This window comes from Buteo buteo, chromosome 4 (genome assembly GCF_964188355.1).
Source record: "Buteo buteo chromosome 4, bButBut1.hap1.1, whole genome shotgun sequence".
In the NCBI taxonomy this organism is placed as follows: Eukaryota; Metazoa; Chordata; class Aves; order Accipitriformes; family Accipitridae; genus Buteo; species Buteo buteo.
In genome coordinates this window covers 10,528,699-10,554,767 of record NC_134174.1, presented here as the reverse complement: position 1 = coordinate 10,554,767, position 26,069 = coordinate 10,528,699, and the positions used below count along the sequence as shown (strand labels likewise).

The 26,069-nt window shown below is 38.3% G+C and overlaps 1 protein-coding gene across 1 annotated transcript in view; it reads right to left on the bottom strand.

The window, feature by feature from the left end:
* Nucleotides 1–26,069, bottom strand: part of PCLO (piccolo presynaptic cytomatrix protein) — a 364,101-nt gene that overhangs the window by 105,162 nt on the left and 232,870 nt on the right. The window contains exon 10 of the mRNA XM_075026698.1: nucleotides 8,957–9,082. Within this exon, the coding sequence (XP_074882799.1) occupies nucleotides 8,957–9,082 (126 nt within the window). The remainder of the gene's footprint in view (nucleotides 1–8,956; nucleotides 9,083–26,069) is intronic.

Genomic DNA, 26,069 nt, shown 5'->3' with positions numbered 1-26,069 from the left:
TTAAGGAAAGTCTGCTTGCTGCAGTACCTGGTTTCATTGGCAGGAAAATGTGCTGTTTGTAAGCCTCTTTATTTCTGGAAAGTGTCTCCTGCAGACCGCTAAGACACTGCCTCTGAGATATTCAGTGACAATGGCTATTTGTTTACCTGACTTGCAGCAGAACAAACCCTGATTGGGCACAATTCACCTTAGGCCTTGAATCTTTGCAATGTTTTACATGAATACAGCACTCCGTGGGTTGGCAAGGCTGGCCTAATGTTCCTGGAGATCCAGATTTCAGGAACAGGATTGAAGGTTAAAATTGCCATCTGTAGATGCAAAATGTTTTAATGCACTTTCTGGAATCCAAGAGCAAGGGAAATTGTCCATAAGGACATAGCTATATTTAACCTGTACTTCAAGATGACCCTCACTTTGATTTCACTGGATTTTTTTCACACTAAACTCACATCAAACTGTTAGTCTGCTGGTTTCAGCCCACAATAATCTGCACAACAGGATACGGGATTATGGTATTTTTAGCTTCCCAGTTCACTGGAAAGTCACTATCAAACAGCACAATTCAGTGGTTATGAAAAAAGACTTTTTCATGCTGAAATAAGATTTTTTTTGTCTTGGAATGCCCATGTATGTGAGCCCAAATATATATTGTTCCTTAAAAACAACAAACAAAAAAATTCTTGGTTTTGTTTTATGAGATGTGCTCCTGCATGCCTAATGTAGGCACTTAGCATCTAAATTTTAGGTTGTTAGTGAGCCAGTTTACCTAAAAGAAATACCTAAGTTACATATACAGACAATGGAGACAGGAGGGTGCTTTTGATGACTTCCACTGGTAAGACAAATTGACCTCAGGTTAAGTACCAGAGGATTTACATTTGTCTGGTTTCTTTGTAAATCTGCTACACAGAAGCCTGTCCTTGAAAACAGAAGACAAGAACAGAGCAACACAGGCACATGTTTTTGATGCTCCAGGTTGAAATTCAACTCCCTTTTAGCACCCACAGCAAGTAGTTGCTATGCAAAGGGGCAGACACAGTTTCTATGTGTCTCCCTGCTTTTGTTATTTGCCTGTGTATCAGGTATAACGTGATCTAGAGACTGTATCTCCTAGTCTCTCTCTTACAGGGCCAGGCAGACTGCCTTTGTTTGACTAAAGCTGTACCTTTATCCCTGACCATCTTGGTCCCGGTAACTAAACCCATTGCTCCAGCTGAGATTCACCTCTGTGCCCACAGAGCTGGCTCTGCACTCTCTATTTTTCTCTCCAGCATTGGCTGAATCAGAAAAGTCACAGCATCCCCCTTGTCACCTCTGCCAGTGTGTATTGGGAATACTGAAATAGGAAATACAACTGCATCTTCTTTCCAATATGCATCCATTTGATTTTAATACAGTGTTATACTGTAATATAGTCGCTGTCTGGCCTGCAACCATGTCTCTGATGTAAGATTGAACAGATCATATTAAATATAATGAAAGAAGGAATTAAACTTTTTTGTGGAGACAAAAGAACCTCAGTAGTACTCACAGTGTCAGAATATAGCAAGAACTATCCAAAAAGAGTAAGAAGGGGAAGACTGGGACCACATGGATGGGTGACATCTGTCAATGTCAGAGGCAGAAAATCAAAGCACCCACGATGTGTACGACCCCAGAGGAGAGCAGCGTGTCTGATAATTACTAGTTATATAGCTCCACATAAGTACTTTACAATAGCTAGTAGTGCTTTCTACTATGTTCTTAGTGGAATGTTGTCGAAAGCTAGTTATAACAGCGATAACAATTTTACCAGTGATCTTCCACAACTTGTATTATAAAACCATCTGATGAATGCTTTTATCCTGACCTTTGTGATTGTTCTCCACTTCATTACCTCTGGAATGTCTGGTGACTATGTTTGCCTCTACTCTCTGCTTGAAGCATCCAGGTTATTTTTCTTGTCTCTACAAATTAGACTTACCTATATAAGACTAAACAGAAACTCCCTAAAGAGATATTTTGATGGAATTATTTATTTGTTATTCAGAATCCAACTTCCCGGCACAATTTGTATGACAGGGCTTTTCCAGCAAAATTGATTTTCAGCAATAATTAGTTGTTCAAGGTATTTTCAGAGTTCTTGGTCATAAAGAAGGTATAATCTGTACTAGTTTATGTGGCACATAACAAGGCTAAATGCAGGAGTGAAAAATCTGTAACTTGTGTTATGCAAGATGCCAGATCTTTACTGGTCCTAATATGTATTAATTTAATGCTTCCTTCTCATAGCTTAAAAAAATTTATAGGTGGCCCATAAGTTTTCTCTTATCTTCTGCTTTAGATTACATAAAAAAGATCCTAAAAGCTCAGTTTATACAGCTGCTCAACTACTTCCTAGATCCAAGTTACTCTCTAATAGCTATTTTCAGTGTTGATTTTTATTGCAGGGAAATTTAAGCTAGAGCAATTACAGTGCTGGGCAGAAACATTATAAACTCATATTACCTGTTTTATCTCACTGAAACAGATATTTTAGGTATACATGAAGTTTTCTAATGAAGTATTCTTGCAAAATCCCAGTTGTATCATTCTGCCACCATAAGATTAAACTAAATCTCCATAAACTAGATGCCCTATATTGTGAAGCATGGAAAAGTATTATTTTCTAAGTGTGTTTCAACTGCCACAAAACAGATTCAGTAAATAAAGTTGTGGACAGTGTTACAGTAACCAGCTCTCAAACTTCTATGTCAGTCGTTGATACTGCAAGTCTTTTCTTCTCCCATTTTCTTCTGGAAGCCCCACACAGGTGCTGAAATAATTCTCATTCCTTCTGGTGATTCTGGTTTCCTTCTCGTACCTTAGCAAATGGCCAAACTAAATTCTCAGCACAACTCAATTCCTACCATATAAAGAACAGAATTGAGACCCCTCTCAGTAGGACTGCATATGAAATGGCTAAATCAGTATGAGAAAGCTTTCTTCCTTCCTTCCTTTCTTCATTGGAACAGATAGAAGGTTAATTGTAACATGCAGGAGATACAGTTTGTTGGGGTGTCCTTTCTACTAACTTAATTTTTAGAATAGACTTTCCTTGTAAAAAAAAATTAATTTCAAAATATTGAAAAGGCATTTTCTTATATGCTGAATGCCCACTGCCACACTTAGCAAGAATAACACTGCACATTTATTATTACTTATTTGAATGAAGTACAAGGCAGAGCAAAATACGTGGATGAGAGCAGCACAACTACACAAGTGAAGATTTACAGCTGATAGGGGGCATTTAGAGGTTTGTTTAGAGTAAGTCCTTTCTAAAGAGCTTTAGGGGAAAGCTTTCAACTGTGCTATGGCATTGCCTGTTATTTTGTGCACACTTCCTTTGATAAAGTCTGTTTCTGCTGGGACAGATAAACCTGAGCCTGTAGCCCAGGGGAAATATTGAGAGCAACATCTCTTCTCCTCTAACCCCACAGAATAAGCATGGACAGCACAATAAATCACTAAGTCTAATGCTCAGAGAACAGGGTCAACTTATTTCTTTGTTTTTTTTCAATGCAGTAATAAAGCAGTCAAACTGCAAAATGGAAGTGCAGGAGAGGAAGACTATTTCTGTTCATTTAAGACCTGGTCCAAAGTTTTTTGAGAATTTTTCCTTCCCTTCTTGTGTTCCTTTTAATTTCTTTTCATCATTTTCCAGCTTCATCATGCTATCTACTTTCTGCCAGAAGTGTAATTACCAGAAGGGACTCAAGAAGGGATGCTGGCTCTTCACTATCCCCAGCTTCATGGGGACTGGAAAATCTCTTTTCACTGTGATGACCTGATCAATGTTTCTAATTTTACCTGGCTAAACAGCAAGCAGCACTCACTACCGTCTTTTAAGGAAGATCTGGTGCCTTTTGCACTTCCCACCAGTCAGCATTACACTTAAGCAAATCTATAACTCAGGGATAAGAGGGAAGTGTGGCAAAAGGAGTAGGGGGAAGGATAGTGACTTACTGCTTCTGTTCTGGCTTTCCAACTATTTAGCTGCCCATGACCATTCCAGCCACATTGTGTTTTCCAAGCAATATTGAAAGCATGTCTATGATATGACAAGAGATAGTTTTGATAAGACGGAAAGCCATTACACATGCTATTGCCTTTGCAAAAGACCTTCTAAAACTGGGTCTGGTCTTGTTATTCAGCACTCAGTGCTATCCAAACTAGACCAAAAATGCTTCAGACAAACTGCAGAAAAATTGTTCTTAACACATTCTTAATAATCCTTTCACAGACTGGTCAATAATCCAGTTGCATGTCCCACTGTTCTCCCAAGAGAAGGCTCTTAGTTTCAATCTGAGGAATGGTTCTAATGTGTATTTGGCCTCATATTAGGGCATTAGAGAGAGAGAGCTGTGCACCAAAGGTCTTCTTACAAAAGGAAATTGTGACACGTGAATAAATAAGAATATGTAAGACTTTCCACAGAAGAAGAAAAAGAACTGTGAATAAATAGGGAAAAGAGGAATGGGGAGACTTCAGTTTTATTTCCTGAGGGCATCTTGAAGTTCTGAGATTGCAGTTTTCTAAAGATGAAAAAGAACTCTGACATTCCCAGTAAAGACCCACTCATTCAAAATACTTTCCTGAGGGGAACTGGCCATGTGGCCTGGGGGACTTCCAGCACAATTAAAGGCAACCAAACAATTTGGAAAACTGACCATCTGTATGTTAGCAGTTGAGTCCAAGTCTATAAGATACTGAGTACATTTAAGAACTCATCGTCAATCCTCAGACTTTGATACTGAGGACACTGGATGTGCTTTTACCTACTCTTGGCTCTGCCATCAGGCTGCAGGTGGCTCTTCTTAGAGGACCTTCGTAGTGTTTTGAGGAGCAATGTTTGTTGCATCCTAAGGGGAGTAGTTATTAACCTGGATCAAAACAAGTGCCTAAGGATCGGACTGAGGGGCAGGGCACCATTAACTACCACAGAACTCTCAAACAGGAGTGCATTTTCTCTCCTCTGATCTACTTAACAGCTTTAACAGGGTGGCATTATCTTTCCTTGTCTGTATGTACAACAGATAGTTTTTCTTATAATATTATTGGACCAGCTTCAGGGTGGGGAAGCTTAAAATACCCCTGTATGGTGAATATTTTTATTAAATTATAAAATGCAAAATTCAACTGAATTGAATTGAATAGCATGTCTCTCTGCTAGCACAGACTGTTTATATACTAAAATTCTACAGTGAAGGTCTGTGACTCATAAGGTAGGTGGCATCCTTCCACGTTATGCTAGAAATGTTACATTGTTATATTTGCTATAAAATAGAAGCTGGGAGTGCTATTTCAGTATTTTTAATAATAAGAGTTTTTGTCTTCACTGTATATGATTTTCCTATTTTTAAGTTTGGGAAGATATTATTTAAACTAGGCATACACATTAAAAATAAACATGCACCCATAAAGCCTTGGACAAGTTAACAAAAATCTGATCAGTGTCATAGTTGCTGTTGAGTGGAGTGTCAGCAAAGGCAGTGAGATCACCACAAATCAAGTTCACCATTAGCTTTTAGACCATACAAATTCCCCAGAATTGACTGGAAAGTCAGGGAATCTCTTCATCTTGGTGAATGTCAGCTGGCTTAAGCATTGCAACACAGTGTGCCTTGCTGATTGAAAACTTGGAACAAAGACACCCACGGTTCACCAGTTCCCAGGCTCTCCAGTCAGCCTGTTGAAATGGTCCAATAAGAAAACTTGAATGCTGAGGGCATCCAGCAAATTTGTAACAGTTGGTAACACACATTAATATTTTATTTCTGCACTTTACTCTAGGTTCTTCTGTTTCTGAGAAATGCTGGCAGAAATGCCATTCACCCAGTAGATTTACCAGGTGGAATATAACTGAACTGTTTCTGTCAACATGAGAGGGAGCACAGACACATCTATCAAATTGACACAGTCCCTGCACTTGATGAGCTCAGTGGAATGAGTCTTCCACCTCCAGTTTTTGTAATGCCAATGAGTGATGAATCAGAGATATTTTTGACATCTGAAAGCAATTCAAGGTGAGAGAACCAAAAGGCTGGTATTTGCCAGTCAGAACTATAAATAAACTTTTCAGCACTAAGACTCCTCCAAAGCTATTTAAATAGGCTAAAATTTTATGGATTGCTATTCCCTAAGGAAAGGAATGCTATCTGTATTTTAAAGTGTGTCATTTCTTCATAGATGCAGTCATGCAGACAGCAGGTAGGACTTTGGCTTCCTTCATAACCACAGTAAAACTATCCTTGTTCCTTATGCTACTGATAGGATTTTGAGACCTGACCCAGTGTTTTCTGTTTTTAGAATTAGAGGAATTAATTAGGTTGATGGGATATTTCGCAGTGAATCATGTTCTTAGAAAGGCTAATGAGTCAAGCTATTAGCTATTAGTATACGTTTACTTGATGACTAGGTATATACTCTAACTTGAAGTCACACAGCATTTCAGCAGAGAAAGTGGCTCGTGATTACTATATGAATTACAAATACGTAATTGTCATTTACAGATAACGACATATAAAGTTTTCTGTATGTGATGTGAAAGACAGCAAATAACTTGAAAAAAAAATGGAGGCTAGCCTCTATTTTCAGACACAACAATATCAGCAATATTGGTATCATTAGCAGTTTGGCTGGACTTACACAGATCAATATGAGAATGTTTGAAGACCTCAATGGATTTTAGCACTTCTGAAGGGTACAGGTTAAATGTGCATCAGCCATATTTCCACTAAAGCAAACAAACAAAACTAACAGTGATGTAGTCAAATATTCTTTGTTGATCTATGATAGGATCTAAAATAACATAAAAAGTAAACTAGATATAAAAGCAATATTTAAATGGTAAATGACAGTAAGGGGAAGTGTTTGTCTTGTATGCTATAGTAATGGTACATTCTGCAGAAAGCATTTTTTCTCTCTGACAGAACATTTAACACATCAATAGTAAAACATATTCTGGGACATTGTGTGGACAAATTCTACAGATTAAGTATAGTGATTTTGATGGAGTTGATTTACACCAACACACCCAAGTCTAGGATACTTTTATAAAGTTCAGATCAGAAACATGACTGATCATATGATCGGAGAATGAAACAAAGGAATAAATATTTTACTGTCCTGTTCACCTTTCTGTAAAATATGAATAAACCTTCAAAATACATTATGTGAACAGACAGAAGAGCAACTGCCATGTCTGAACTTCTCCTGTAGTTATTGTAAATCCAATATTGATCACTGCTAAAATATACCTATATGGTGAGCGAAGAACTTCTTTAAACCTCAATTTCCAGAGAAGTTCCTGACAAGAGAAACCACAAGACCAGAGATAATTCCAAGCAGGAACTGCTCATCCTCTTTCTTGAAATGTTCAGTCTCAGGGAAATGTTGAATAACCACATTCTTCTCTTTACCTGCTTGGTACTGAAAAAACGCATGCATGATCTAGCACAGTTATGAAAGACCTTGTCTTTTGTAAGGAGGGACCCAAAACAAATACTCACTTCAAAGCATACTAAATTAAGGTAAATTCTTTCATTGTTCATGTGCAATAAATAATACTATTCTATCAATGGCAGAATCAACTCTATAGAGAAAAAAGGAGGATATTTTTGTTGATACATCATTTCACTGACATTGGTGTACATGCACCTTTTTTATGTATATCGTTAAAATATTGGCAAAGAAACCACCAAGGATGTAAAAAGCAAGAGGGTGAATGCAGGTGACACTGTTTTGTAATGCCCACAACATATTTAAGCTATTCTTTGTGAATACATTCTTAATCAATTTACTCAGCTTTTCTATCTGCAAAGTACTTTTGATTTAATCATGACTTTCATTGCATGTTTACTATTCAGAAAACTTATGTGAATTGAAGTCTGCCTGGGAGAACTATTCTTCCTGCTTATCTTCTTTCTTTTGTTGTGTTTTTTTTTTGGTTTTTTTTTTTTTTTCCCCATGGATATCTGTCTTTATTAAAGAAATAAAAATAATTTTTTTATTTGAATGAATTAGAAACAAATATATTATAGATTTGTCCATGGATAAACTGACAGTTCAGGTGCATACAGATATTCACATGAAAAAAGGAACTATAAAATAGTTATACAGAGAAGGGAGCATTTATGTGATCAGGGTTAGAAATAAAACATTAGACAGAATTATCTTGTAATTATCCTAGAAAATTTAATGATAACTAAGTCAAATTCATTTCACCTAGCTTTAGTTGCCTAAATGATGATGTGTAGTTTAATGCAGTCTTCTTAAGCCAATTAAATGAGGAAGACACTCCCTGTTCTTGAAACAAGAGGTCTATGTGGATGAAATAATTGCCCTTCTGTAGATGTGTCTTTTTCTCTGTTGCCTGTTGAGGCAGGCTGGACGACAATCTTAAACTGGAAAACTAAAGTTAGGTCAGAAAATTCAGTCAAGTCTGACTTTAGGGAATTGCAAAAAAAGTTAAGTGCATGTCACTGAGATAGAACTGGATCTCTGATCTATTTTACCTGTGCAACTAAGAAATGTAAGTAATCCCAAACATGGATACCTACGTGATCAAGCCAGGTTAAAGATCTTCAAAATAGCACGTCCATGATATATGTTGATGATCTATGTCCATGATATACAGTTGGACTCTAGTCATATTATCTTACCCCCAGTGCAGACAGCATATTGGCACATATTACTGAAGACATGCCATAATACTGCTCAACATGGCAATTCTCTTTGGCTACAGAAGTCATGAAATGACCTTCTAACAGTCCTTTTCTGCTTTAAGACTCATGGAGGTTTAGAGGGGCTCTCAGATGCCCCTTACTCCTTGCACAAGATTACACCTGTTGTGCAAGAGAAAATCTTTATTACAAATAATTCTACCAAACTCTCAATGCTCCTGTGGTTCCACTTTTTGATAATGCATTTATCTTACCTTCTATCAGCTTCCCCGTCTGCTCTGCATTGCCCCCAGGCAAGATCTTGGCAATGTAAGCTCCAATTTCCCCACTGCTTCCTGGAATTTCTTTCCCACCTACAACTCGGATTCCCAGTCCATTGCCTGTTATTGAAAGAAAGAGAAAACTTTAAACAGAGATGAAGCAATGAATAATTCACTGGAAAGAAAGGAAGAGAACAACTCATCTGAGGTTACTGAAGGATGTTACCAATAACTTCTGGCTGTGATTGGAAGATTAAGGTTAGCTGCAGTCCCATCTGTCACTTTCCCAAAGACTTAACTTTGGGTAGAAGTGAAGGAAAAGATCTTAAGTAACTACTGTATGAGTGACATAACACAAATAACTGATTCATTAAAAATTACACTGAAGCCAATCCTACCTTCTTCTGACAGTCTTACTGTACTGCAAAGGGACTATTCGTATGGCAAACCTATTTCAAGCAAACCATAATTTGCAGTATTAATTAAATTGCGTTATATTGCTAGAAATCCATGTGAAGTGTGGATTCAAAGGATAGCTTTATCATATGCCTAAAACATGCATGCAATTTAGCTGAAAAATTATAGCAGCTGAGCTTTTAGAATCACATAAATATGGAGACAGACAGAGATCATTGAGCTCCAGCAGCAAAGCATGTACATTTACATGAACCTATATTTGGCAGATGCTATTATTTTTCTTAAATATTTGCATTTAATTGACATCTTTTACATCAAAGGATGTACAAATTATCAAAATGGAAAAAAGCCTACAATCAGTCTGTGTAAAGCTTCATCAAATATAACATATTTTCTCCCTTTATTAAAAATTACAAAGATGAAAACATTTTGATAATTCCAATTATTTTAGGTGGAGAGAAGCAGATCACTAATCTCCCTCATGTACAAAACAATGAGAGGGAAAATAAAAGCTTAAAAAATAGTCTCATAAAGATAATCTTATGCATTACCAATTTTTCATGCTATCTTACTTTTTTCAAAAATACTTCCCATACAAGAAAAACAAATTTTGTCTTTGAAGAAAAAGAAAACTTCGTATGAGATAATTCACACTTTGATCTGGGAATGTAAAGGCTGATTTTCCCACCTTTATTGTAATGGCTAAATAATTAATTTTCAATTTATTAATTTAATAAGCTGAACCTGCTGAGTGATTAGACTAATCAGTTATAGGAAGCTCACCACACAATCTCTTTGCAAAGCTTTATCTTTCTAGATTAAGGTTTTCCTCATAATGCTATTAGTGTTTGTTAAGTCAGCCCTGAGTTTGTTTAAAAAGCAAGATAGCCATGTTGAGTTTCTGGCCAAAAAAGTTTCCACTAGTTTTTCTATCCCAGTTTAGCTAAACCTATGTCCTTTGTGCCTCAGCTTTCCTCATAATTGCATATTAGACATTTTCCAAAGAAGCAGTTTCTTTTCTTTTGGAAGATGCCTGGTGTTCGGATACATGCGTGGAACCTGGACAGCGCAATATAACAGTAAGGAAGGCCACAGCAGACTCATGACTTAAGGGGTTTAGCAGGGGTCACTTAACAAGGCAACAGCTCATTCCACCACTGCAAGCCTAGACCAAAATGGTGCTTCACACTAATATACTGGTAAAACAGGTAGGTGAGAGTAACCAAGGCAAACTAATGCTGAGGAATTAAAAGGAAATATATAAGGATTGTTCTTACAGCTACAGCACAGTAATTAGTGTACATAGGTATATTTAATGCGCTGAGATGAACGGACTGCTCTATAAATCAAGCAGTATGCATCGCTGGAGCATGCAAGAAGTTCAACCACACAACTAGTGGTGCTGGCTGGCGGCACCTCAGATGATGGGTACAGATCAGTTTTGGGGAGATGGTATACTGTCATTAGTTCTACGTTTTGTGACCTAACGTAACACAATTTGGGTGGGGATTCAACAGGCTTACAGCATTGGTGGATAAGGGAAGAGCAAAAGACATCGTCTACTTGAATTTGTGCATTTGACACTGTCCCTCATGACATCCTTGTCTCTAAATTAGAGAGACATGGATTTGATGGATGGACCAGTTGGTGGATGAGGACTTGGCTGAATGGTTCAACTCAAAAAGTTGCGGTCACGGGCTCGATGTCCAAGTGGAGAACAGGGACGAGTGGTGTTCCTCAGGGGTCAGTATTGGCACCAGCACTGTTTAATATCCTTGTCAGTGACATGGACAGTGGGATTGAGTGTGCTCTCAGCAAGTTTGTCGATGACACCAAGCTGAGTGGTGTGGTCGACACACGGGAGGGAAGGGATGCCATCCACAGGGACCTGGACAGGCTTGAGAGGTGGGCCCATGCAAACCTCATGAAGTTCAACAAGGCCAAGTGCAAGGTTCTGCACACGGGTCAGGGCAATCCCAAGCACAAATACAGGCTGGGCCATGAGTGGATTGAGAGCAGCCCTGCGGAGAAGGACTTTGGAGTATTAGTGGATGAAAAACTGAACATGAGGCAGCAACGTGCACTCACAGCCCAGAAAGCCAACCATATCCTGGGCTGCATCAAAAGAACTGTGGCCAGCAGGTTGAGGGACGTGATTTTCCCCCTCTACTCCACCCTCATGAGACCCCACCTGCAGTACTGCGTCCAGCTCTGGGGTCCCCAACATAAGAAGAACATGGACCTGTTGGAGCAAGTCCAGACGAGGGTTATGAAGATGATCAGAGGGCTGGAGCACCTCTCCTATGAAGACAGGCTGAGAGAGTTGGGGTTGTTCAGCCTGGAGAAGAGAAGGATCCAGGGAGACCTTATAGCAGCCTTCCAGTACCTAAAGGGGGCCTGCAAGAAAGCTGGAGAGGGACTTTTTACAAGGGCATGTAGTGATAGGACAAGGGGTAATGGATTTAAACTGAAAGAGGGTAGTTTTAGATTAGATGTAAGGAAGAAGTTCTTCACTATGAGGGTGGTGAGGCGCTGGCACAGGTTGCCCAGGGAAGTTGTGGATGGGCCATCCTTGGAAGTGTTCAAGACCAGGTTGGATGGGGCTTTGAGCAACCTGGTCTAGTGGAAGGTGTCCCTGCCCATGGCAGGGGGGCTGGAACTAGATGACCTTAAGGTCCTTTCCAAGCCAAACCATTCTATGATTCTACGATTCAGTGACAGGATGACCACTGGTAATGTGCTATCAGTGTACAGAACTTTTAGTGAATTATTTCAGTGTGGGCTGTTGGCCAAGGATGAGTTTCAGGGGTATTGTGGGAATAAGTCATGACATGGCTGAGGGCTAGTGTATGATAAATGGTATGACAGACCTTGAGTTTTTAACAAAGGATGATGAAGACTCTTTGCAGGCCAGATCTTGTACTGTTTATCGACCACAGTGCGTAACAGGATAAATTAATTTTGGTATAGTACTACTGAGAGTACAGGTAGGAGTTTTGTACGCATACATTGAACATGATTCACCTGTAGATTATATTTATATCCAAGTTTGAGATAAAGTTCAGATCTGTCATATAAACCCATCCCAGAGTCTGTATTTTTGTTTTATTTATTGGGTGATATTTAGTCTTGATAATTTCAGAACAGATAAGGGATTTAGGGAATATGTAAACTCAACCCTATGACAACATGAACAATAACTCTGTAAGTTACAACTGTACAGAGGTTTGATATGGCAAGTATGTCCTCCCAAGTTTACTTTGTTTTTTGTCCTGTGCAACTTTGCCAGTTCAAAAACCCACTATGAAACACTGTGCAGGCACGTCTAAGTACCTTCAGCAGGAGTTGTGAATACTCAGATGATAGCATGAAATTTGCTAGTAAGTTCCTTGAATTTTTTTCTGAAAATTTTAGCCACTTTGGCTCCTCTCTGCATGTTTGTCTTCTTTTTTGTAATTTGAAGACTTGAGCAACATCTTTAAGAAAGTCAGCTTCTTCTAAGACTTTACACCTGGGAATGTAAAGTAATGCAAATGTAATGCAAAAGAATGTTAATCTTTTTAAGCCTTTTTTTGGACATGACAAGTGAACAGTTGTCTCTTCCTCTTTTAACAGCAAATTAAGAATTGGAAAAGTACAAATATTTCAGCTTGAGGGGGCCCCTCTAAAAAAAAGTAAAGGGACCCATATAATAAACGCAAAATACCACTTAAATACCCAAGCTAATTACAGGCATGGGAAATATAATTAAATTTCTGCTACAAGATAAATCCATCATGGTAGTTAATATTCCTTTAATTATAAACTTGCTATGGATGATAATTGATTAGCTAAACATATTGCTTCTTGGCTGGTTTCTAACACAAATGATTTGGTATACAGAAAGGATGCTGTGTTTTAAACAATAGCTGTATCGGCACTCTGGGACTTTTGCTATGGGAAATTCTAAGATTATTTTTGTTGAGGAGAGTAATCTTTCAGTGTAATTGGAACAAACTGCATAGTTATTTTAAATTAATTACCTTATTTTAGTGCAAATATGAAATTTAGCACTGGTAAAGTTTATTTTTCCTGACTTGATAGGGAAAGCAAACCCACCATTCTAAGGATGGGTCTAAATGTCCTTTACAAAAGTTGAAAAATACAGTCTTTAAAAAAATGAAAAAACACCTCATTGCATAAAGCAAATGCATACCCCTATAAAAGCATTCAAACATTAGTCCATCTTTAAGACTTAAAAATTCATGTGGGCTGCTCTGCACATTTACCAGAGGACTTCTGATCAAACACTATCGAAAGACTCATTAATATGTTACAGATCTGAGGCTCACAACTGGGAACTATTAAGTTCAGCAAATCCAATGAACAACTACTCTTAGTACACAACACACACAAACAAGCACACAGTAACTTACTCCCAACCCACACAGTCAACATATGGACTTTTCAACATATCAGTAGGACTGGATGCTTTTCATCATATAGGGGAGTAACTCTACAGGGTCAGAGTTTTCTCATGATACACTATGCTAGTATCTCTACCTCTGATAGCTTAATTGTAACAGAATGGTAAAGAGGTGTTTTGCCATATAAATGAGTGTATAAGACACTTGATTGCAGAGGCAATTCTATGGATACCTATGCTAGATAACTTTGAAAATTATGAATGACATATTGGTTTTGATTTTGCAAATCTAAGGTGTTCGTCCATATTACTGCTAATAAAATCAATTATTTTCCATGCTAATATATAAAGATTTTTATTCCTAGACTCTTTGAAAAGGCTTGTGATTTTACATTTGCAGATTTTAGAGTCAAATGTGTGACTGACATTAAGTATGCAGTAGGAGCATGCTTGCTAAGGGACAACCACAGGTGGATGTGTGAGTGCATGTTTGCACATGTTCTTGTTGCTGGACAAAGCAGGGGGTATTTCATTTAATTTGATCTGTTTGCACTAAATTAGAAAATTGTATTCCATTATTACTATGTTGCAAAAACATTACTAGAATAAATATTTCAACTTAAGTAACAACACATTCAATTCCTGGCAGTCAGAATGAGTTACTTTTTGCCCAATGAGCTCTAAGTGCTCTGTTCTGGCTGACAAAGAAATATTACTTGGATGTTGCTGTATTTTCTCATGTGAAGATGGGATTTCAAACCTGGTTTTACTGTATCTATTGAAAATATTGAGTTTACTACTTCTGTTTGCAATGACATTGACCAATTTACCACCTTGAATGAAGATAGTTTAAAAATATCATCAATCATATGCTTTCTCAGATCTTTCTCAGATTTTTTTTAAATTTTTGAGTCTTAATTTCCATCTCTCAGACTATTTTGATATAACCAGACATTCATCTTTCAATTTTAGATTTTCAGATTAATGAACTGCTGTTTTCTTCTTTAGAAGACACAGGACCAGTTAACTGTCAGAAAGCAAATCACTGTACTTTGAATGAGAGAGGGCACCTTTCTGAACTCTTGAGTATTGATTTCTATGGAAAATATCTTCAGGAAAACATCTCTTCAAAGGGAATTTTACACATTTAAGATCCAATCCTTTTTAGGATGCTTCAAAGCTAGAAGACTGCTAATTAATTGCAACTGTTTTTACTGATCTCCCAAGGCTGTGATCCTACTCTTCTATCTAATCTTAACTAAAGCCTTAAGATGCAGCATGCTAAGCAAAAAAAAAAAAAAAAAAGCCCCCCCAAACCCCCACAACCCAAAACCTAAAATCCTAATGCTAAACTAATGCACTCTCACATCCACCTGTGGTTGTCCCTTAGCAAGCATGCTCCTACTGCATACATAATGTCAACAAGACAGATCATGCAACTAAATTGGTTTTATATTTTGATAAACAAATATGGATACTCAATCATTACAGTCAGCTTTTGAGCCACTGATTAACATAGTTGAAAATACAAACTTAGAAGCTTTAGGTCACCTGCCTAGTGGATGAAGGGAAGGCGGTGGATGTAGTTTTTCTGGATTTTAGTAAGGCTTTTGATACTGTCCCTCACAGCATCCTTCTGGCCAAGTGGTCCAACTGTGGGATTAGCAGGTTCACGGTGTGCTGGGTGAAGAAGTGGCTGAAGGGCAGAGCTCAAAGTGTTGTAGTGAATGGGGCTACATCTGGCTGGTGACTGGTCACCAGTGGTGTTGCTCAGGGTTCAATACTAGGGCTAGTCCTGTTCAATATATTTATCAACGATCTGGATGCAGGAGTTGAATGCACCATTAGCAAGTTTGCTGATGATACCAAACTGGGAGGTGCTGTTGACTCTTTTGAAGAACAAGAAGCCTTGCAGAGGGAGCTAGACAGATTGCAGCATTGGGCTATGAACAATGGGATGAAATTTTACAAGTCCAAACGCCGGATCCTGTTCCTAGGACAGAGTAACACCAGGCACAAGTATGAACTGGGAGAGGGGTGGCTGGAGAACAGCCCTGCAGAAAGGGATCTGGGGGTGCTGGTTGACAGCAGGCTCAACATGAGTCGGCGGTGTGCCCTGGCAGCCAAGAGGGCAAACCCCATCCTGGGGGGCATCAAACGTGGCATAGCCAGCTGGTCAAAAGAGGGGATTATCCTGCTGTATTCAGCATTGGTGCGGCCTCACCTTGAGTACTGTGTGCAGTTCTGGGCCCTACAATTTCAGAAGGAGGTGAAGGTCTTTGAATGCATCCAGAGGAGGGCAACAAAGCTGGTGACAGGGCTGGAAGGAATGTCCTGTAAGGAGCAGCTGAGGACTTCGGGTTTGTCAAGGTTGGAGAAAAGGAGGCTGAGGGGTGACCTCATTGCTCTCTAGAGCTTCCTGAGGAGGGGCAGAGGAGAGGGAGGTGCTGAGCTCTTCTCCCTGGTATCCGGTGATAGGAGTCGTGGGAATGGTTCACAGCTGCGCCAGGGGAGGTTCAGACTGGACATGAGGAAACATTTCTTTACTGAGACGGTGGTCAAACACTGGAACAGGCTTCCTAGAGAGGTGGCTGATGCCCCAAGCCTGTCAGTGTTTAAGATGCATTTGGACAATGACCTTAATAACATGCTTTAACTTTTGGTCAGCTCTGAATTCATTCTAGGTCCCTTCCAACTGAAATATTCTATTCTAGTCTACTCTAGTCTAGTTTAGTCTAGTCTATTCTAAAGAAGATTTCAAGTGTCTAACAAATGAAGAGTTACTTTTGAGAGAAATCCATACTTAGGAGAAAGATATTAATAAAATTGAATGGCCAGTATCTTTTCCGCTTTTTGGCAATTAACCTACTTTTTGACTTTCAAAAGGACATTTCACTTGTCATTTCATATCCTTCCAGACATCACAGACTGTTTCAGTGATGCATATACATTACATATATACATATAAAAAAAAAAGTATATTTGAGCAGTGACCAACAACTTGACACTAATAAATTCTGTCACTGGTGACCTGGCAAGCATCACTGCAAAAGTGTTTTAAAAATTCATCATTCTCTTTTCCTTAATTCCACCATTAGGTATTTTGTGTCCAATCAGACTTATTTGTTCTGAACTTGTGCAGCTCAATGTATCTCAGACGAGTATGAAATCGTATACCCTTGTATACCTTGTTGTGTCACAGCAGCAACACAGCAGAAAGACTATAATGTATTATGTTGGAGTAGGCTGACCATAACCTGAGCTCTGCAATTACAATTTGGTCTTTTCTGTCCATTATGGATATAATAAAGGTCAGATTGCTGCCAATCCATTGCTGTTTCTCTGGTCACAGGGAAGCTCATGCAATCTTATCATCTTTTTACTACTTTGCTGAACAGCTCCATTACAGCCATTAGAGTATAAACAGCTTAGATTTCCTGGAACTCTTTCAGCATCTAAACAATGATTAGTCTTGCCTTTCCAAACAAATGTCAATAACCCCTTACATAAGTTACAGGTTAAAAAAAAAGAAAAAAAAGACAGAGAAAAACTGAGTAATTCAAGGCACACCAGGGTTTTGCTGGTGTTGGTGGTCCTGCCTTTACACAAAGGTGCAAATTAAGTTTCCAAGAATGTTTTCTCTTCTAAAACTAAATAGAATCCCGGCACCAAATGCAGGGACTGATATTGTTTAATTATTAGGTAAGTCCCATACAATAGCAACAACTTCAATACTGGCATGAGAATGGAGGCATGTGACCCAGAAGCTCTGTGCAAACATTGTTCATGTGCTAACTCAAACAAATATTTTCTCTGGGTTAATTTTTTAAAGTATGAAACCACTTGTGTGTCTAATTAGATGAGCAAAGAAAGTAAGGAAGCAATTAGAATGTGCAACAGATTTTCAGTAATCACACATGAGTTTGTGTGACTCGGCATTAGAAACTCTAAGTATGAACATCAGCAGCAATCTGACTCTTGTCACAGTTAGATACAGAACTACATGAATTTTTAATAGACTTTTAGGTGACTGAATTTTTCAGAAGGATATTAAAAAAACACTACTGATTTGGATTTCTAAGATCCTAAGAGCATGTCCTTCAAGATGGTAGTTGAAAATCACTATTTATTCTGTTTCTGGAAAACCGTGGTTGTTTACCACCTTTGGATATTATGTGCTTTGAAGTTGAAACTACACAGAAGTAAAATAGGAAAAATTGAAATGGGCTTGAACTGCAAAATGCAGATGAAGGCTACCACACATGTCTCTGAGTAGTTTGAAATTGAAGATATGTTTAAACCTCAAAATAAAGATTAAGTGTTCCGTTTCTGATCCATGAGCCAATGCACAGACATACCACCAAGGGAGGAAAAAAACACAAGTCCAAATACTGGTTTTGTCACTTTCTAACAATACTTCAAAAACAAAATTAAAAACCAGAAGGCTGAATCATAGCAAGGAAGCACAAAAGTGACCTTTTTTGGTCAAGGTCCAATGCTAGCAATTAGAAAAATGCATCAGGATAAAGAATAAACGAGACATTAGGCATGAAAGATTTTGCAATGTGCCAACATACCATGCTATAGAAATGAGAACATATCAGTCAAATCAAACAATACTCTTCCAACTCTATTTGGCTGTGCACAGAGGCAGAGCATACCTTCCTCTTGTATTCATTTACTAGACATTATCTCCCCATTTCTCCTCCAGCCTTATCTAGACCAGACATATGCTAGAGTGCTGGTAGGCCCTTATCTGTCAGAACAATTTTACACCACGTTCCATTGTCTGTATGAAACAGAATTGTCAGCTGTAGAAAAAACAACCATGACTTCTCTTTGGAGAGTTCAGACTTAAAAGTCCCATGAAGAAATGCAAGCTATTTATTTAGATATCATAGCTGTGATAAAGCAATCTGGGAAGTCTGGAGAACAGACAGAATGGAAACATGACAAAGCAAACAAAACCAAGTTAGATCAGGCACTTGGAAAGCAGCAGGGAAAGTAATGTGTATAATTAAATCCAGGGTAAATTTTTATTTGCACTATTACTCCTATGCAATTCTCTGGAATACATAACATGATGATCCATATCAGAGCTTGGCTGCCTAGACAGGTACAACATTTTCAAGGTTGTACTCAGAATTGTTTTGGTGCTTTCTAACGAAATTAGCTCAAATGAAGTTGTTTCCTAGAAATATGATTAAGCCTACTCAGTTATTCCACTTCTTGGCCATTGGCAATTAAAGTATAAAATATACATGAAGCCAAATCCTGAGCTGCTGAAATTCAGATATATTCTAGTTGTTTTAATAACACAGCATTGATTTATATCAGCTGCAAATCTGCTTCATGCTGATTTGCACACTAGTTATCATTCTGAAGGATCATAAAGTGCTTTATGAATTAGCATCTTGGAGCACTTATCTACTTGAAAACAAGATACAGGCCTCTTCTTTTTGGATGATCTGTCACATCAGAATAAGAGTACTCAGGTATCATCTATGGCAGACTGTAGCTTTAAGTCTATAAAAAACCTGTAGGCACTGACATTCGTCTGTGTTTACTGATAGACACCAATGGCTCAACAGATACCACCGACTGTCAGCTGAACTTTTTTGCTTAAAATGTTAGTTTTGAACTCTCACATCCCTATCAGCTTTCGTATTTAAGAAACAGTAATAGAGTTAATGTACATATGACATGATTTACTATAATATGTAAGATATATAGGTATATGCTAGCTATAGTATAAGGTATAAACAAAAGCCTTTAGGAAAAGAGCAGTTCCCCATTAAATGCAAAGAAGCAATCACTGCTTCACAGAGTGGTTCAGCCACTTTATTCTGGCCTTATATTCTTAAATACCTTCTGTCAGAGCCATGATGAAGGGCTAAACAAACATTATGTCTGACCTAGTAAGACTGTTCTTATGTTTAACAAATTTGGGAAAATTTTGCTATCTTCAATAAATAACAGTGAAGATTATTACACATGCTAAAACTCTTGTCCAGGGTGTTGTGTAGACTTGTCCAACATACAGTTAAGAAGGAAACAAGAAACACATTCCTCTCCTTCTTTTTGCATTATTTTTCCAGTAATCATGATGCTGATATTTGGGGAGCACAATGGCTTTGTCTATCATAAATTCTTTTTATGAAGATGGTAAACTGGAGGACAGGGTTAAGAGGAAACAGAAAGATCACTCCATCCTATCACCTACTGGACAGTAGTTCATGCTGTCTGTGTGGAGGGCTGATGCTATCTGAAGGTAAGATATGCCAATGGTGACACTGTTTTCTTAAACATATACATAAAAGCAGACAGAGTGACCTTATTCACTGTAAACTTATACTCTGGAGCACCTTGAGATTTTTATCAAAGGCTAGAAAGACCATTCAGTCTTGGTCTTGCCGTCAGGACTGCATTAGTCAAAACATGATTTGCACCCTTCATCTGTTCTGAATTTTCTCTCCCTTCTTTGTCATAGTGTTCTTGCCCACACAGTTTTATTTAGTGAGCAGGCCTGTATCTAACCACATACACTCTCCTTTCCATTCTAAAATGGAAGGACTTTTAAGCAAGTCACAAAATACCTTAGATTTACACATCTTAATAGTTACAGCTAAGTGCAGTGGGGAAAAGATTTTCTTTATATCTAGTATGAACCTCTCCTGTTTTAACTTATGCAAATTGCCTCTCATCCTGCTACATATCACTGTGAAGAGCCTGACTCCCTCTTGTTGATAAGCTCCTCAACGGTATGGGACGGCTGCACTTAACAGCTACCCAGTAAAGCCTCTGCACACTGGAAAACTCCTCCTGAAGGAAAACCAAAGGAGCATCTCACCCAAATTACTCCTCTGCCCAAAGAAATCAACTGATACAGTGTTGCATGGATATCTGTCATTAATGGGGAAGAATTTGTGGAACTATAAATTGTAAAATGCCATTTTTCCAAAACAAGTAATGCCTGCAATCATTTAAGTCTTTGTAAAAAACTCTGAAATTTCCTTCTTTTCTCAAAGAGAAAGACAGTATCTGGTATTGGTGTATAATTCATTAAAACCATTGTAATATTCATATAAATTACCCAAAATAAGTGAAGGAATTGTATTTCCTCTGTTGTTAAACTTCAAATTACCTTTTGACTCATTGCTTGGAAAAGATCCTAAGCTGGCAACAGCAGAGACAGAAGCTTATGGTTTATTCTCAGAAGAGATATCACAGAGCAGCTGCTCAGACTGTCCCCAGCAAGGATTGTGTGGCCATTTGACAGTTCATTTCTTACAACCATTCCATCTGTGGATACAGGCTAGCTTTATGTTTGGAAATAGGAACTGTCCACAAAGACACACGTTGAGAACTTCAGTTCATTGCAGGTGCTCTTTCCCTGATGACATCAGGCACTGCTGAATGAGGTTAGTAACTGTATCCAATCATTTCTCATCTAAGTTGGGTTTGAAGTCATGTCTTTTAGTAAAAAACAGACTTACTTCTCTTTTACCCAGCTTAGGCTGGTAGTAAAATAATTAAAAAAAAAAAAAAAAAAAAAGAAGGAAACAACATAGAAAAATAACTTTTCCACATTTTAAAGTGGGGGAGTTGACAAAATAATTTTGTTCTTTTTTTTAAAGAATAGGCATAAATCTCCTAAGACTTGGCATGTCACATCTTATTTGTGATATACTCATTTGATGTCTCACACAAAATGAATATTTATAACAATAACTCGACTACTGAAAAAGAAAACCAGCATATGAATTAAGTGCATAGTAATTTACTAGTCAGTTTGCTGTTTGTTGAAATTAACCCTTCAAAATGCAGGGTTTTTTGTGACAGGGATAAAGGTAATTTATTTACCTGCATAGCTTGCTCCTTTAAACACTGCATTCTTCACTTCTGTATCATGAGACTGATATGATAATTTTTTTCTACTCACTAGAAGAAGCTGTCAAATGAAGGAAATTTTCAGTCTTTCCTGAGAAAATGGTATATTCTCAAACCAACAAGTACTGCTGTCCAAGACATCAACAAGCAGCAAAATAAAAACATTTTTTTACAGAAAACAAAAAGACAATTTCTGATCTAACATGCAAATTAGCACTCAAATAGACGTTTTTCTCTTGTTGACAAGGAGCGAAGTAGTCCTTTAGACAACTGGTCCTCTACAAGTCTTTTGATTGTTCTATAGCTCCTTTGCCCATAAGCCATATCTGTTAATCTCATCTAATTTAAGATCTCTACAAGACAAAAATTGTATTCTAAGTTAGTCACCTCATGCTCCCTTTATAATCAATAGAGGAAAATAGCCACATCCAAAAGGTCATTTATTTTAACTATTTCAACCTCTGATTGATTGCCCTTTGTAACTGCCTCATTCTAGCATAATTATTAAACCTATGCATGTTTTTGATAGCCAGTATGCAGAGAAGGGAGCACAGGGTCTTCATTTTCCTCTGAGACTCATCAAGATAATTTATGCCTTACCTGCTCAGTGAAACCTTAAACTGACATTTCTGCATTATTAACTTTTTCTAATGTCCTTGACAAGTTGTCTCACCAATGATCCGCATCCCTGAATGTTTCATCTTCTAGTTCTTCATGAGAAAGTGCTGACCTGAATTACTTATGTCCAAAACAGAGGTTTCTGTTTTGGCTTCTGTGAATCTCATTCTTACATGCCAGCTTTCCTCTTGGCTTTCCATGGGAACCTGGGGCCTGACTTAACTCTAGCATTCAGTGTCACAGTGACCTGTTTCTGCAGCCTTTTCTGCATGAGAGCTATGAAAGCAAATTGGACCTTTATAACCAGTAGACACATTGCACTCTCAGTTACCTCCACTCAGCTTAAGATCTTATTAGACACCCTTCAACAGATGTTCATACACTGAAAAATGCATAAGCAACCAAGCTGCCAAAAAGGGTTAATGGAAAGTATTTTAAATACACACACTAGTGCTTTTCAAATTAAGTTAATTTAGAGAGAAGGCCCATAAACATGGAATATATGATCTGTATCTCTACAAAATGTTTCTAACAAATACAAAAATTTATTTGTGGTCTTTTTTTTTTTTTCAATTTAGAAAAACTAAATGGTATTAAGTTCTTTCTAAGACTGTTATTCAGGCACAAACAGACATCTCTCCTTCCCTCTATTTCCATTCCTGACCTCACTTACCACCTATGACTTCACCGGAAAAATCTCTGACGTTGCCTGGCTGTAACAGCTCTGTCCCTTTCTGTTTATGGGTTTTCAGTGTCACGTCTCTGACAAGGACGGAGTGTTTGAGGGAATGATGGCCATTAATTAAGGATTAAATCCTTCCCCAGTGAGAAGCGGGTGTTAGAGAAAAGTATTTTTTTGTGTGCAAAGTATTAGCTCAGTTCTTCACAACGTTAAACCAAAGAAACAGGACAAGTAATCCTCTAAGAAAAGAGTATGAGGACAAAAGGTGGGTTACACTTCTCACCCCGTCTTTGACTACTGTATCACGTTCAACACAGACTGTGACTATATTTAACATATTTTTTTAATTGATTAGTATCACATATTCACTTCAGTATTTTGCTGTAAGAACCGAATTTGCTGAACTTGCAAGTGAAAGAACCCTAAATATATAAGGTTATTTATTTAGAGACTATCTATAGCAGTGAGGGCTCGATACAGGAAAACTCTTCAAATTCTCTTCCTCTCTCTCGGGATGAGTACCCCATGAGCTGCCATGCTGCGGAAATGTAGTGTTGTGTGCAGGAACTAATAATCCTTATGGAGAGTATGAGGCATCTCTGACGTGTGTGCAGCATTACAGCTACCCTGTCATCCTCTTAGCAGTTTCACTGACATCACTGCTGAAGTGAAGCTTAAGGACGCAGTCTTCTGCCCACAGTCTAATTCTCTTCTTTGCTACAAAGTTCACAGCTTTTTCTGAATTGCTTCTCTGCCTTTTGTTTTTCCACTAGAATCGACGAGGATGTTCCACAACACTGACAGTCTGGCTGTTCAAAGGTACATTTGCTTCCTGAAAACACTGAATATCCTACCTTTGGAAAGGGAAGAATTACTTGTGACTCAGCCTAAGTGAGGCAAAGCAGCAAGAATTACCTTTGACTGAGTGCACTCGTTGTACCTAGAGACCTACTGAGATGTGTCTGCCTTGTTGGGTTTTCACCCAGTGTGCCTAACAGCTTTCTGATCAGGAATAACACAATGTTTTTATCTTTACAACATTTCCAGAGGTATTGCCAATGCTTTCGTTACCTTCAATAGCCATGTCCTCTCTTCACTTTTTCAAATATAACTATGATGTGTTAAAAAACAGAAAAGAAAATGCTGGCAGCATAAAACAGTGCTTATGCTGCTATGCTAACGGATCCAAAAGGGACAAGGGATTCTCAGTGAAAACAAACTGAGTTTCTGGAGCGTTAAATACTGCTATATTATCATTCACTGATCACTGCCATCATTGCTTTGGCACCTCAGCATAACCATGATGCCAATTTTTTTTTTTTTTTTAAATTACAAATTATTAATTTCTTTGCAGAGAAAATCCTTGGCAATTCCTTCACATCTATCAGCATTGCCTGAGAAGGGGATACTGCATACCTTGAAAAGAAGAGCTGGATGATGGCATATGTTAAAGAAACAAGAACCCTCCAGAGAGAGGCCAGCTAGCGAGTATACATTTATTTTTCATTCAGAGCTACTATTGTCTTTCCATCACAATTTTGGCCTGTTTCCTCATTAAACACCTCATTCACATGCTAAAATTTGCAGTAAATGTTTTTGTGTGTAAAATTATGCCAGATTATGTAAGAGGCACCAAAGGCATCTGTACCTCAGAGCCAGTTTTCATTAATCAAGAAAGCAAATAAACAGAGTGCATGTGCACATAATACATCGTGATACAGCCTGAATTTTAAATGATTTGGGATTACTCTTATTATTGATATTCATAATGTGACAACTTCTGGATCCATAATCAGGCAGTAACCTCCACTATGGTAAGTATGTGATGAGATGGAATTTAAATTATAACGGTGATATTAGGATGAAATTCAAGCTTGCCCTATAGTTACAGCTGTGGTATAGCTGGGTACCTGGGCTGACCCAGCACACTGAGTCATTAATGTCCAAGGTTGGCCCAGGAACTCCTCAGTGAGATGAGGTGATGGGCTGAACCACTGGCCAGCTTCCCAGCAAAGCAGCTGGTCAACAGTTACAGGAGTTCTCCAAGTGGGAATTGTGGACAGTTTGGGAGATTTTCCCATGTAGCTCCTGCTGTGCACACACCAGTTAAGATATGCTGTTTGTATACTTAAGATGTGTTCATTAATTCCCTGAGAGGAGAACCTGTCAGTCTCAGGCATCCCCCCAGGCAGCTCCTGCTGTTGAACTGACCAAACTGCATGCAGACCATTTAAATCATCAGTAGAAACTGTTCTTGTGTGTGCAGAAATGATCACACAGGACAGGCTTTTGTGCATAGCTAAGACAGAGGAAGTTTTGCACATACTGTAAGATAACCAGAAACAACGGACCCACAGGCCAGCTGGCTCATAAGAATCCAGCAACACAACAGCTTAGGGAGTCTTGTCCGATACAGCTGAAGATGCTGCTGCAAGGATGGCTGCAACAGAGACTCCCATCGCCACCTGCACAGCGACTGGTTGTTCTCTTGGAGAGATCTGACTCCCCATGTGAGCTTTATTGAAGGTCGTTGGTTTTTTTAACATACAGATACACACTGTGCCTATGCAAGAAGTATAAAGCAAAAGAAAATGATTCAGCACCTTGTTTTGGTACTGTTGATAAGGAAGAGAAGGGGAGGGAGGAAGGGAGAGCAGAAGAAGGGGAGGGAGGGAAGAAACAAAGCAACGAAAAAGAAACCAGCCAGGCAACCAATCAACCATGGCATCTAGATGAATATCCCAAAATCTTGTAGTGAGGTAGCTATGGTGGTAAAACAGTATATATTGTTTAATCTACCAATATTTTAAGCAACTTTCACTGTATAATAGATTTCTAAGTCTGTCCCTGGTTAATAGTCATTGTCTGGTTAATAAACAAGGATACTTGCTATCAGATTGCAGATAATGTTTAATCAAAATTGGAATTTTTAAAAAAGTGAATAAAAACCATATGTGTGGCTCTGGGATAGGTCATTTGGAAGGCTGAAGGTTAAGCACAAAGCATTGCACATTTAAAGAGAGCTTCTGTGTACTTTAATCCTTCAGACGCTGAGAAGCAGGGAGGAAGGTAGGTACAAAGTCAAGGTGTTATGG